Source organism: Atractosteus spatula, chromosome 12 (assembly GCF_055471065.1).
Source record: "Atractosteus spatula isolate fAtrSpa1 chromosome 12, fAtrSpa1.hap1, whole genome shotgun sequence".
NCBI lineage: Eukaryota > Metazoa > Chordata > Actinopteri > Semionotiformes > Lepisosteidae > Atractosteus > Atractosteus spatula.
Genome location: NC_142717.1, coordinates 36,484,517 through 36,497,840, shown reverse-complemented (window position 1 = coordinate 36,497,840; position 13,324 = coordinate 36,484,517). Strand labels below are relative to the sequence as shown.

Below are 13,324 nucleotides of genomic sequence, written 5' to 3'. Positions count from 1 at the left end.
AAGAAGAGCATTGTGGCAAGTTAATGCAAACAGAGAAGGAATCTCCAATTCCTTTAACTCTGTAACACTGTGGTCCTGCTTTCTACAGAGTAAGGATGGGTCCCTGATTGACCATTTATAAAGGATATAATTACACCATGCACTAGAATGTATTGTACAAAATTTAATAGGTGGAATTTTACAGAATCAGTACTGAGTAAACCAGGATGGGCGCTTCCTGGTTCTTTCTACAATTCGTTTGCCCTTGTCGGCATCATCAGGCTTTTCATTGTCATACAGCACCACTGTTTCCACAGCCGGAGAGTTGAGGGGCTTCCCTTCCAGTGTTTGGATCTGTCCTCGGATTATGGCCGTCTCTCGCCGGACCTTCTCGTAACAGAAACCACACAGCACGTGCTTGAGTTTGAGGTGGCCGCACTCTGGGCACGGCCCAATGTTTGTCTGAAAAAAAACCCAGGAAAAATAACAACCTTGCACAAACCTATGTGGTTACACCAGTGTTTCACTTGATGACCATCCATTTTGGGATCCCTTTATCCACTACAGGGTCACAGGGCAGCTGGAGACTATCAGGCAGGTTACACCCAGGATGGGACGCCAGTCCATCACAGACACTCACACCATGGCCAGTTTTCCCAGAAGCCAGTTGACCTACCAGTATGTCTTCAGACTGTGGGAGGAATCCATACACAAACTCGGGGAAAACATAAAAACCTGGTACCAAGAGTGGAAATGAACCCAGAGCCCCAGCCCTGCGAGGCAGTAATGCTAATCAGTTTGCCTCCAGAAACTCTCAAACATACACTTTGTCCTCTTCATAGTGCTCTTAAACGTTTGTGGGAAGTAATTCAATACCTTCTCACAGATTGTTAAGCAGAATGATAGCACGGCTGTGACAGATAGTCTATGATAGACTACAGCTATGCATACAGGAGGTGTTACCCCTGTGTCCTGGCCAAAGTTCCCATCGGCCTTTACCAATCATGGCCTCCTAATAATCCCCATCTATGAACTGCCTTCATCACTCTTCTCCTCTCCACTGATAGCTGGTGTGTGGGGAGCGTTCTGGCGCACTATGGCTGCCGTCGCATCATCCAGGTGGTGCTGCACATTGGTGGTGGTGGAGGGGAGTCCCCCAGTGTTATTATTATTATAATGTACATAGTGTGTTCTCCTCTAATCAATCACACATGGACACAAGGCTTATGTAACATGACACTTCACTTTATGGCCAAATTAGATTAATCATTTTGATACCCTGGTGACTCCTCTCATCAATCCCAATTCATGTAGTGGATACTACAGTAACACTGCACCAAACGGACAAGCCATGAGTAACATACAGGCAGCTTTTTAACACTATACTAGCTGACAAAGGTGCAGATGTTCAGAAGGAGAACTCTTGGAATTTACAGTGGCTTTACCGACATACAGATGAGATCTCTCGATCGGCTACTAATTAGGCAAAAAAAAATGAATTGGAAGTGTCATTTACACATTTATATTTTTACAATAATTCAGTCAGCGTCAAATTAATGGATCAGAACGAACACAGTACATTGGTGTTATTAAAGTAGGCTTTTGTCCTTGTTTGAAAGGTGAAAATCTGGTTATTGTCTCAACCTGACTGTTGAGACGATGACCTGATGGGATATTCACAATTCTGAAGAGTGCTGGCCACTGTCATTCTTCGGTTAAACTCTTTCACGTTTTGCCGGCAGCTGCGGAAAATCCCCCTCCACAGCACCACGGGCGCTTGCATGTCATTGACATTCGGGACCGAAGTGAAGGCGAGTACCTTGACTGGGATGAGATTGGCGGGGTTTCGCCGGCGGCAGCGGTTGACCTCGATGGTGCGGCGCTTCTTGGGAGCGGCCATCCAGAAGACGCTGTCGCGGAAACCGGAGTCTTCCGCCTGTCCGAGCGGCGACTGCGGCTGGGGGAGGAGGCAGGGCGCCTCCGCTGCCCAGGCTGGAGCTGCGGGAGCACAGACGCTCACCGAGTTAGCGAACGCGTCTGCTGCTGCGTGCGCCGCGACAGATACAGTACGGCCCTGCGCGTCAGCACAGCAGCGAGCCACTTAGGAGAGAGCGTGATCCAATTATATATTTGTTTCAGATACTGCACTAACACCATATTGTGTCTATAGAACACCATGATAAAGGAGACATACCCAAAAAGGCTATTTTAAAAAAATAATAGACTTTGGCTTAAAACCGAATCCCTCTAGGGTGGACGGTTATTTGACAGCTTCATTTTTACAACAGATACCTTTTTTTAATGTAGATTTGATTGGGGCTAAACTGCGTGGAGCCTCTGAGATCTCGACTGCTTGCTTACCTCCCCCCTTTTCAAACTCTGATACTGCTGGCTAATGTTTTGATTCGAGTTCTGCTTTGATTAAGCTTGGACTTAATAAATTTAAGCTGCCCCTTTTCCAAAGTCTCTTTCCAGCCTGTGACAGCACTACTGCACAGACTCTGAGAGGCCACTTGGAGAAATAAGCTGTGACACGTGCATTTCAAGAGGGGTTAAGAACTAGTATAAATAACCAGGATCTCAAAGTATATGAAAGATTTAGTTTGTAGTATGTTGCATATCCCATTACCAGGACTGGACCTATATAAAGACATAATGGGCCACAGCCCTGGTGTGCTCAACTAGTCCAGCTGACTTATGATCATGAGATATGCCAGTTTTATCAGTTTTGCCAATAGCATGTAGAACCTGATCAATGGTCTACTAAGCGCACAGGAAACACAATGTGCCCTCAGACTAATTAGTTACTAGCAACCAAACGTTAAGGTGCACCAAATCGTCTCCTTGCTTGTAGCTTCTCTTACGTTCCCTTGTCCTTAATAGGCAGCTAAAAAGAATAACACACAAACCAGTTTCGTGAGGAGGACCATATCATTAACAGGCAATGTCAAGAACAAGGACGTCTACAACATTAAATGTGTAGAACAAAAAAGACACGAGAAAGAGCATTTAAAATACTTCTAACATTTGCGATCACAGCCTTTTCCTGTACAGTTCCTTCAGCCTGCCAGTGCAGGTCCTGGTTACATTCTCGGGTTCTTGCTGTTCCTCGGACTGATTCCAGAATCAGTATCGTGCAATTTAATCATATTTTGACATAAAAGAAGCGGAAACTTTTTTTCATAGGACGTTTCATCACTCGCGGTCCCTCCCAAGTTTAGTTTACAGTTTTGCTGCACGCATGCAACACTTTGCGATTGTGTGCACGTCAAAAGTACGTGCTATCTCCCAAATGTCACGAATTTTGTTCTGTCCCCGGAATGAATTTGTCGATCCTGTTCGCTGTATTCCGCAAATTGCTAGTCAACTTACCTAAATTCCTGTCAAACCCCGCGACCTGTAGAATTCGCAATTCCAAGTTTATCAAGGAACGTCTCAAAAAACAAAGAAACCCCGATGTACTCAACCACACCATATCGCCTGCTTGTCAAAATCAAAGCGTGTAGTTAGAACAAACCCAGGGTCAGTGATCCACTGCGACTGCGCATATCATTTCGGGCTTATGGGAACGGAATATAGGTTTATGGGAAATGTAGTTTATCCTGTGTGAAAATTGTCTACTTTTTCAGACTTTTATTGCACAAAGGTAGCACACTTTTGCACAACATTGACGTTCATGCATCAATGTTTATTTTTACGCAAGTGATAATTACAAAAAAAAATAAACCAGCGCAAGACATTATGTAGGGCCGGAAAAGCGTCCTGGATTTTGTAGTTTTTACTGCTCCGGAAGGTTTTAGTCCCAGAGTGCTCTGCGACACTGGTACGGTCCGGCGCAAGTTCCCCCGGCAAGTGAGCGAAATGGCAGAAAGAGGCTACAGCTTTTCCCTTACTACATTCAGGTAAACAACCGTTTGTTCTAGTTGAAGTGAAGAATGGGGGATGTGAACGGTTTGTATGATTTACGATGAATTGTAAAGTTTCGCAGAGCGTTTACAATTACATACTTGATCGGCATTGGGCATTTAAGATGCGATGCGTTTGTGTAGAGTTGCAGAGTCACTCCGTTGGCCTAAGAGTCTTCACTGATTTTTCTAATCGTTTAATAGTTTGCACTACTAAAGAGTTAAAAAATGGTTACTAAAATGTTAATTCTACATTTCATTTTATTGTATAGCTCCCCGTGTGTATATAAATGGATTACGATCCGTGGCACTAGTGATATATAGCCGTGCTTGGCTGTGGAGGTTAGCTGTACTTTCACTTTCAATTCGTGTTAGTTTATACTAAGATGGATAATCTTGCAAAATAATATTCTTTCCTGCCTATTAACTAAACACGTGTTGTAGTCAACAAGTGATCGTATACTCCAAGAACAGTATATGAAAACTACACATTTCCTGTTTATCATGCACGCAAACATGTCACGATGGGATGTAGTTGTGAACAGTTTTGCCCCTCTACCTCTGTAAGCAGTGCATGTGAACACCAAACATGCAGAATGACTGGTAGTATTTAGGCAATGGTAAACCGATCGTACCCATGATGTTTTACAGCATTGTTCTTCTGCCGTTATAGAGTAGCCAAAGGAACGTCTTTAATCCTTATCATGTGGTTACTTCTATACTGTATGTTTTCAAAGCTCAGATTCGCGGTACGTGAATTTTCCGTATCTGACGGCATGCCCGATTTTCCTCAAGTCTGTCACCTCTTCTTTCTGCAGTCCTTCGGGCAAGCTAGTGCAGATCGAATATGCGCTTGCTGCTGTAGCCGCAGGGGCTCCATCTGTTGGAATCAAAGGTAAATAAAGCAAAAAGTTGCTTCTTCGAATTCAATATGTTCTTCTTTACTGCAGTGTGATTTCTCTTAACGCGGTTAATCGCAGATGGGAAGTTTATACTTTGTCTTTTTAAATCTTCTCTCTCCTGAGTTCATGTAAATGTGGTAAAGGGCATCATGTTGCTGTCCTTGGCTGTGTTTATTTTAAATGTACAATGTCCTTTTTTATAAAAAGAGAAAATCTCTCGAATATGATGTGTTTCTAGTTGTAGTTGAGAAAAAAAGAAACTAAAGCTTCAAGCCTAAACCTTTTTTACTAGTTTTCTGCTCTCCTCTCCCTTTTTATTACATCATTTGCGAGTATCTATTTTTCCACTTCTTATAAAGCCGTCATCAAATAATATTTTTACTATAGTACATCAGCTAGAAAAGGCTGAATTATGTATGACTGAGCACAGAGCATGTTTGTTTGTTGCTGTTCAACCTTATGGCGATTAGTCCTAGTTTTTGCTTGGAATTAATCTGGTGTCACTTGATCATTCAGCTGCAAATGGAGTCGTACTGGCAACGGAGAAGAAACAGAAGTCCATCCTGTACGATGAACAGAGTGTGCACAAGGTGGAGCCAATTACCAAACACATAGGAATGGTATACAGTGGCATGGGTCCGGATTACAGGTACTTTTCTTTCCATTCTGCACCGGGAAAACAATCCAACAGCTTTCTTTCCAGCACAATTTTGCTTTTATCCATGGCCAATTGCACATCTTGTGCATTTGAATTTAGAAATAAAAAAGACAACTGTGCAACTGCTGGTCCTGTTCTTAAATATGGCTGTATGTTGACAGGCAGCAGCCTCTGAGGTAAATGGCTAATAAATTACTCTGTGGATTTAAGGTCCTGAAAATCTCCGCCATTCCCTCTGAAACGGAAAACTGGTCTTGCATTATTCTTGCCGATGTGTGCCGACAGGGTCCTTGTCCGGAGGGCGAGGAAATTGGCTCAGCAGTACTTCCTGGTGTATCAGGAGCCCATCCCCACGGCGCAGCTGGTACAGAGGGTCGCCTCCGTCATGCAGGAGTACACACAGTCCGGGTGCGTATCCCCCCACTCCCCCAGCACCTCCTCCGAGACCCCGCGTCTGGCTGCTGCGGGTTTCCATTTACCGTACAGACACACGGTGATCGGAAGAGGTGAAATGTTGTCGGGAGCAGCAGTTCATTCACATCGGGGGTATCCCATCACACATCACAGGATAAAGGAGTCTTGCATATTGACGTTCAAGTGGAATAGCTTGAGTAAGATTCTTAGAACCCGTGTAGGAATTTTACTATTTGGTGTTAGCATTACGAAAAGGTCTTATTCAAAATGTTATTCTTTCTATACAACTATTTCACTCCTGCCTTTTAAATTTTAGAGGTGTGCGCCCATTTGGAGTGTCACTGCTGATTGCTGGCTGGGATGAGGGCCGTCCATATCTGTTCCAGTCAGACCCGTCTGTAAGTAAACTCTGTAACTAACCGATAAGGCCATTTTTCCCAGTATGTCATGTATATTTACCGGTAGACAGAATGGTTTCTACATACCTGTTTCTTTCTTTCTGCAATTTTGTCTTGTTGTGTGGTGTTTTCGTAATATGTGCAGGGCTGATGGGCTGAATTTCAATGTATAAAGCACAAACCTTGATTTTTAAGTTATGAATCGACATGCATTTCATGGGCTATGACAAGTAAAGCTACAAAAAATGAGGGTATTTGGCTTATCTGTCTTGCTAAGGAAGACATCCCACAGCCTGTTTCAAAGTAACTCCTGCAGGGAGCTACATGGTCTGTAGATCAGTGCAGTGAGGACTTTCAGGGTCACTGCTTGTGAGTGATGTTAATATTTCCACTGTGAGCATTCAGCATTATGTCATTACAAGTTCAGCATTACTGGGCACTACATTATCAGACATCTTCATCCCTTATTTCTAGAAATGATATAAAATCTTCTCAGTCCATAAAAAATGATAATATGATAATGATAATACTTGCATTATCCCTTATTAAATTAAGAGTGTAATTGTTTTCACACAGGGTGCGTATTTTGCTTGGAAAGCAACAGCAATGGGAAAGAATTACGTAAATGGAAAAACATTCCTTGAGAAAAGGTAACTATTCTGAGACTTAAACTGATTTGCTTTTAAAAGACATGAAACAATTTAAAGAAAATGTACAGACTACATCGCTTTAACAAACGACAAGTATCTTTATGCCAGATCCATTTTATTCCTGTCAATCATAAAAGAGTAACTGAAAAATATCCATGCAAAGTTTTCATGGATGTATGAGAGAACACTAACAAATGACATGGTTTGCTGTTTAATAGCATATATTAAAAAAGTTAATCTTAACAAATGTTTGATTTTACAGATACAATGAAGATCTGGAGCTTGAAGATGCTATTCACACAGCAATATTAACGCTAAAGGTAGGGGTTTTTCATTTTTGTCATTACATAATTTCAGTAATAAACTGATCATTTCCAAGACACAATTCAAGTATATCCTTCTGTAAAACATTGTTTAAAAGGCTTTAACCTTAATTATGAAGGATGTTTACCTGTTATTTTTTCTCTGCTGTAATGCTGACCTTATTCTTCCCTGATGCTGTGCAAGAAGCAGTCTGCTCATCACAAATGAGACTGCTGACTGCAAACCAATGAAATTAAATATTTTAAAACTTGAAATTTTATTCTCTCACCCCATTGCCCACTGTGAACAGGGAGAAACTATTGAAAACCCCAACTGGGAAACAATTTGGGAACTTTGGCAAAGTCAAACAATTTGACTTTGGAAACAATTGAAAAATAATTTGTATTTAGGTGCAAATGAAAATGGGATTCTCAAGCAAATACCTCCATTGTAAGAATAAGAGGAGCCCATATTTTACTTGGAATTGATGTATTTAAAAGAAAACCCAAGTTTTATTTTAGAATACTTTTGCTCCATTCCAACAGAAAAGTATTTATTCCTTATTAATGAATTGTGATTAACAAAATTAGTGATCAAATGTAAGTGTAAAGCTTTTATCTTTTTTCTGATCTGATGTGAATTCTACCAATATAGTGGAATTATGACTTTGTACTGCATATATGAAAAGCTAATGGAAAACATTGCTGCCCTAAAATGAACTGAATAGACTGTACTGCAGATCTGAATACATGGTTTAAAAACATTGAGGCAGTGCCATTGTTCTTTTTATGCATTTCTCTAATGTAGATTAAATTAGCAGTAATGTAAATGTAACACATTATGGTTTCTGTCTTTCATAGGAAAGTTTTGAAGGGCAGATGACTGAAGATAACATAGAGGTTGGCATCTGCAACGAAGCAGGGTTCAGAAGACTCTCCCCCACTGAAGTGAAAGACTATCTGGCTGCTATTGCCTAAAATAGCATCTGTTTACCTTGACTGATATTTTTTTGTGGAGCTGTGTAGATTTAATCATTAATTTACCAATACTGCATTACCAACTCGGAACTTTTTAGCATTTGTATCTTCACTGCTTTAAATGAACTATTAAATACTGGTAATGGAACAGTAATCTAGACCGCTTTCTTTAATGGCCAGTCCTGTTTTTTACATATTGGGGAACTTCAAGAATAATTTATTCCAGCCCGCAAGTGACTTAAACATTTCCAGTATATTACATATGAAACAGACTTAAAATAATGTTTTAGGTTGTAAGGATCTTCCCAAGTTTCATATCAGATTTAAATAGAAGAAATTAGCTCAGCATATAAATGTCAAATCCTCCTTGGTCAGTAATCCCAATACAGTCATGTTTTGGGAATGAAAAGGTTGTAGTGTTTACTTATATGCTAATGAAGGACTATATAGATTAAAATACATTTGACACTACTTTTTGATAAAAGGATTAAGATGTTTATTGAAAACATTTTAAATTTTGGCTATACATTCTTGGAAGTTTAGCTTTCAGGACAAATGTGCTCCTTTCAGTTTCAAAACTCTGTACATGGCCATTGTACCTCACAGACTATTCACTTGCAGTGGAATTTCTGCATACCTGAATTATTTTTCTCTGAAGCCAAAACGTCCAGTACTTTAACACACCTGCAGCTGCAATTAAAACACTATTTTGTAGACTTGTTACATGTATTTGTACACATTTTGTAGGACAACATTCTTTAGAGGTGAGCTTTGCATTTTGGCCTGTATTCTGCTAGTGAACAATCTTCAGTAGAACACCACATTCTACATTCATGTTCTCACCATGCCTTCTAATGGGAGGTAAATATGATTCCATGCTTCTCCAGATTATTCCTTTTAATTACTTTGTTAAAGGCAAAGGATGTGTTCTTTACTTTGAACACCTTGTTATGCCCCAACAGCCCTGAACAGTCACTAACAAATTTACAACTCCAATGAATTTCTTTCTTTTGAAGTAGTCTGCCATCAGGTCTTGGCAAATCGTTGCACAAACTCTGTTAAGGTGTAGACGCTGCCACAGCCTCGCCTGGGATCCATGCTGATAAAGTCGTCCAGGTTCATCTTGGACTCTGCAGAGGAGGAGGAGAGGAAAGTTTCAAATTTCTCTTTTCATAAGGACAATTTTAATATTTTCAATTTTTCAAAACATTTTATTCCTAAATATATCGGGAGTATCCTCTGAAATGCATTCCTGAAGCCATGGTGGACAGTGGTGCCAAATTTTAGGCTTAAAGATCAGTAATCCTTCCAATTTTAAAGACATCCCACGATTGACTTTTTTAACCCCTGAACAAGTGTTAGATTTAGTGACTCCAAACATTCTTGGCAATTCAAGCATGGCTGAACTACTCATACCTCTACGGTACTGTGCGCCTTACGCACTTTTTTACACAGTGATTGTGTCTTTCGCACATCGACGCTTGATTTTAGTGAATAATTGGTGGAACAAAAAGACATATACCTGGTGTTTCGATGCACGGGTATGGAGGTGGAGGCACACGCCAAGCCCCGTTGGCATCTCTCATGTGAGATCGATCAGATGCAAAATTCTTCAGGTACAGCTCTGCTGGCACAACCCGCAGTTTCCTGAAAGTAATCACAACCCAGACCATATGGTAAGAGTGTCAAGGTTTGACCACAGAGGGAATATTCACCGTAATGTTTTATTTTTAAGACAAATGATAAAACCCAAAGGGATAGATTTAAAAAAAATTGTTTTGAATTGAGAATACCTAAGTAAAATTTTGTGACTGATCTACAGAAATAACCTCGTACCTCCTAAAAGCTGGTTTGATAAAATCATCTGATTGAAGGGCGTCCCTTGCGTACACATTGAATGGACAAGGGTAGGTCAGGACGGTATCCAGATCGTAGATATACGTTTGTCCCTCATGGCTCTCATGGAGCAGGATAACATGGTAGTCCTGGGAAAGAGAATAATGTGTGTATATCAGGGCTGTCGAGTTTGGATTGATATGTCTGCAGGTCTGCACTGCAACTCAGACGTTAATTAGATAAATCAGCTAGTTACCGGATTAATTAGACTGTGTATAATAGCTTCCCATAGTTCATCATGCCTTAAAGAAATGCAGACACACTGGTCATCTAGGACCTTGATTGTATAATATCTTTAATATACATGTCATGAAACTTGAATCAGGAGAGAACTGTCTATTCATCATTAATCCTTTGCTCTTCCTTTCACATTAAAAACACCAACCCACCTAGAGAGCAGGATTCAGTGAGCTAGAGATCTGTTAAGAACCAAGTTAGATTAACAAAATAATTCAAGATCTCAGACAGGGAGAGCTGTGTTTGCCATCTCTCTCACTGCCCAGATACGAAGTTTATAACGGAGGTTGGGGAGGAGTGGCGACAGCCAGGTTCAATCGGCCTCAGCTGTCAGTAATCTTTTTTGTTTTATTGTGTTGATTTCTCATTTGGGGGAACACGCAAATTTAGCACAGGGATAAATGTTTTATTAGCCATGCCATATCTGTTTAATTCTGCTGGGTTACCACCAGGTGCATCTGAAATGGCACTATCTAATGCAACACTCATCTTAGGGCTCAGGATGAACAGGGTTCTTATCTGTGCAATTTACCCAAATTACTGGCTTATCTCCTTGGCTTGACTTCTGTTTCCAGATTGGAACCTAAAACACAAGACAGACTGTACTCCATCAATACGTCATTTACAGCTTATTTAAAGGGAGGCAGAAAACAGACACATTTTAAGTTAATCAATATATAACATGAAAATTAATTTCATGATTTTATTTGTAGGATCAAATTTTCTGTGCTGCAAGTGTCCCAATTACTTGAAATCACTGGGTTGAATATAAAGTTTGTTTTTCATCTAACGTTAGCAAACACATGAATGGTGCTTCCTCAAAATAAAAAGTATATTAGATTGTACATGCCAATCACAGTAATTTCATGATCACAAATACAAACTGGCAATAAAGCAAAAATAGCAGTTTTGAGTTTGTTGTCCCAGTAATTTTGGAGGTCACTATATAACGAGAACTGTGTCATACTGGTGATACAGAGTCATTTTTCTCTTGATGTAAGCAGAGCGTAGCAGTCATATGCGTTTTTTTCTTTCTATTCATTTTCATCCACCTTGGCATTCAACAGTTTCAATGACTTTTGCTGAAGTGCCGAGAGGTTCCAAGCTGGGCACCATCTGAGTTGGGTGCTGCATCTCTGCTTGGATCCAAGAGGGACACCACAAATACAGCTATCGTTCAGGAGGATTTGCTGGTCTACAGAGAACTGCTTGGAGTACTGGCACACAGAAGGACATGATGGAAGACTTAATACTCCACATTTAGTACTTTTTTAGAACTGTATAATGTTAGCATGCCCAGAGGGGTTGGGCAACCAGTTGGACCCCTAGAGTTTTTTTTTCTCCTTACAGAGGAGTTTTTGGTTCCTCTCCTCCGGTGTCTTCTGGCTTTTTCTCTTTCTGGACTGTAACGTCATGTACTGTCACACGGCTTTGTTAAGCGCCTTGGGGCAACCTTGTTGTGAAAGGTGCTATATAATAATAAACTGAATTGAAATTGAAGTGTGAAACAGACATTTTTGGAGAAGAGAGCTTGTGTCCTGTTTATTCTAGTAAATGTGCTCATCGCCTGTGCCCAATCGGTTCTCATGTAACAAAGTCATTCGGGTGTTTCACTCAGTCAGTATTACATGATTACAATGATGCTAAAAACAATTAAAATCAGAAATCTGCATATTGTCTTTCCAATCAGCAAAAACAGAGTGATACATTTCTTTTGATATTCAGTATACACATTATGCATATATTCCTAGACTTGGCGAAAATAGGGGTATATGTGACAGCTTACCATCTTTCTTTCGTTGGATATAAACACTGCATAAACTCCATCCTCGGGGTATTGTTTTCGAGTTATAATGTGTTCGCAGAGCTTCCAGACATTCTCCTCGCTGACAACAAAAAAGAGTTGAATAATCTGCATCGGTAGATTGGCAGGCGACTAGAGGTAATGTAAACTAAATTCATCATTCGTTTCCTCAAATAAAAATACACTAATCCCCACGGGATTCGAAAAACAGGAAAATACAGCGCTACTGTAAAGATTAAAAAAGGGGGTTATGCACACCGTTAAGGGTGCAACATTCCGCAAAAACCCATAGTAACAAACTTAATTCTATACGTGACAATCCGGATAGGATTTAAAGGTTCCTTCAAAAGCAAAAAAACAAAAAACAAAAACATTTATAATCGAAGCAGAATTCCTCTTAAGAAATAATAGTGGCATAACAGAACAATCAACTTTAGTAAATAAAAACACAAATGTATTCACTGTCCTACCGCACAGTTTCATTGATAGTAATACAAGAGACTTATCGACAGGGTAGCGTGAATACCATAATATCTGCTGTGGATAACTCAATTGTCCTCACCAGTAGCAGCTTGTATAGATGCAGTCTTGTCTGGAAGGTGTAATACTGCAATAATGAGATGATTCGTTTGTATTATTCATGACTCGAGGGAAGATGTCAGGGAATAGTAAAGTGAATTCCTGACTTTCTTGACTTGTTCATCTAAAAAAGGAACGAAACGCCTCCATCATGCGGACGTTAAAGAAGGGGGACTGGATATGTTACACCTTTATTGCTCCGGGTGGCAAACAACTTTTTTGTAATATTTTAACCTCTTCGTGGACTGTTTTCACCCGCTTTTTATTGGAAAACATTTATGTATTACCTGACTATGAAAAGTATATTTAGTGTTATGCACAAATGAAATGAAAACACTGTGGTTCAGTGAAATGAAAACACTGTGGTTCATCCTTTTGAATACAAAGGCAACGGTATAGAGATAGTTAACCGAACTTTAACTTTACGTTAACCATAACAATCAGAAACAGTCGTTTATACAGACTCGATATATGACTACAATAAAAAACAGCTTTATCATTACTAGTTCGCGCCAGCAAACCTACGAGCTTGGTTGTTTCAATCTTAATAAAAGCAAGTGACGTCCACAAATACAAAATATGCTTGTGTGAGCATGGCGTTGTGAGTTCGTGAAATCCCTCT

The 13,324-nt window shown here is 40.1% G+C and overlaps 3 protein-coding genes across 4 annotated transcripts; 1 reads left to right on the top strand and 2 right to left on the bottom strand.

The window, feature by feature from the left end:
* Positions 1-152: 152 nt before the first annotated feature.
* mrpl32 (mitochondrial ribosomal protein L32) lies at positions 153-3,523 on the bottom strand. Its single transcript, XM_088929260.1, has 3 exons — positions 3,352-3,523; positions 1,799-1,977; positions 153-441 (listed from the first exon to the last, which is right to left on the bottom strand). Exons 1-3 carry the CDS (start codon positions 3,452-3,454, stop codon positions 187-189), a joined length of 537 nt encoding a protein of 178 aa, XP_088785386.1. The 5' UTR covers positions 3,455-3,523; the 3' UTR covers positions 153-186.
* A 276-nt stretch (positions 3,524-3,799) lies between these two features.
* LOC148822980 (proteasome subunit alpha type-2) lies at positions 3,800-8,340 on the top strand. The gene is made up of 8 exons (XM_088929127.1): positions 3,800-3,881; positions 4,703-4,779; positions 5,303-5,435; positions 5,730-5,852; positions 6,175-6,256; positions 6,833-6,906; positions 7,169-7,226; positions 8,070-8,340. Exons 1-8 carry the CDS (start codon positions 3,841-3,843, stop codon positions 8,184-8,186), a joined length of 705 nt encoding a protein of 234 aa, XP_088785253.1. The 5' UTR covers positions 3,800-3,840; the 3' UTR covers positions 8,187-8,340.
* A 318-nt stretch (positions 8,341-8,658) lies between these two features.
* ntaq1 (N-terminal glutamine amidase 1) lies at positions 8,659-12,879 on the bottom strand. 2 transcript variants are annotated; one of them, XM_088929128.1, is made up of 6 exons: positions 12,686-12,879; positions 12,106-12,205; positions 10,852-10,902; positions 10,023-10,171; positions 9,709-9,833; positions 8,659-9,316 (listed from the first exon to the last, which is right to left on the bottom strand). In XM_088929128.1, the coding sequence occupies exons 1-6, from the start codon at positions 12,763-12,765 to the stop codon at positions 9,213-9,215; spliced, it is 609 nt and encodes a 202-aa protein (XP_088785254.1). In that variant the 5' UTR covers positions 12,766-12,879; the 3' UTR covers positions 8,659-9,212. The 2 variants fall into 2 exon arrangements, with proteins under 2 accessions (XP_088785254.1, XP_088785255.1); XM_088929129.1 differs by lacking the exon at positions 10,852-10,902 and having other exon boundaries at positions 12,686-12,870.
* Positions 12,880-13,324: the final 445 nt, after the last annotated feature.

What these genes read in the sequence shown, in the direction of transcription:
- mrpl32 (XM_088929260.1), bottom strand. Translation starts at nt 3,454, where the DNA reads ATGGTGTGGTTGAGTACATCGGGGTTTCTTTGTTTTTTGAGACGTTCC. An exon ending in GGGGTTTGACAGGAATTTAG is followed by an intron (nt 1,978 to 3,351) that starts GTAAGTTGACTA and finishes GTGCTCCCGCAG; the next exon opens with CTCCAGCCTGGGCAGCGGAG. An exon ending in CCAATCTCATCCCAGTCAAG is followed by an intron (nt 442 to 1,798) that starts GTACTCGCCTTC and finishes GTTTTTTTTCAG; the next exon opens with ACAAACATTGGGCCGTGCCC.
- LOC148822980 (XM_088929127.1), top strand. Translation starts at nt 3,841, where the DNA reads ATGGCAGAAAGAGGCTACAGCTTTTCCCTTACTACATTCAG. An exon ending in GGCATGGGTCCGGATTACAG is followed by an intron (nt 5,436 to 5,729) that starts GTACTTTTCTTT and finishes GTGTGCCGACAG; the next exon opens with GGTCCTTGTCCGGAGGGCGA. An exon ending in CAGCAATATTAACGCTAAAG is followed by an intron (nt 7,227 to 8,069) that starts GTAGGGGTTTTT and finishes TGTCTTTCATAG; the next exon opens with GAAAGTTTTGAAGGGCAGAT.
- ntaq1 (XM_088929128.1), bottom strand. Translation starts at nt 12,765, where the DNA reads ATGAATAATACAAACGAATCATCTCATTATTGCAGTATTACACCTTCC. An exon ending in TATCCAACGAAAGAAAGATG is followed by an intron (nt 10,903 to 12,105) that starts GTAAGCTGTCAC and finishes CTTGTGTTTTAG; the next exon opens with GTTCCAATCTGGAAACAGAA. An exon ending in ATCAAACCAGCTTTTAGGAG is followed by an intron (nt 9,834 to 10,022) that starts GTACGAGGTTAT and finishes GATTACTTTCAG; the next exon opens with GAAACTGCGGGTTGTGCCAG.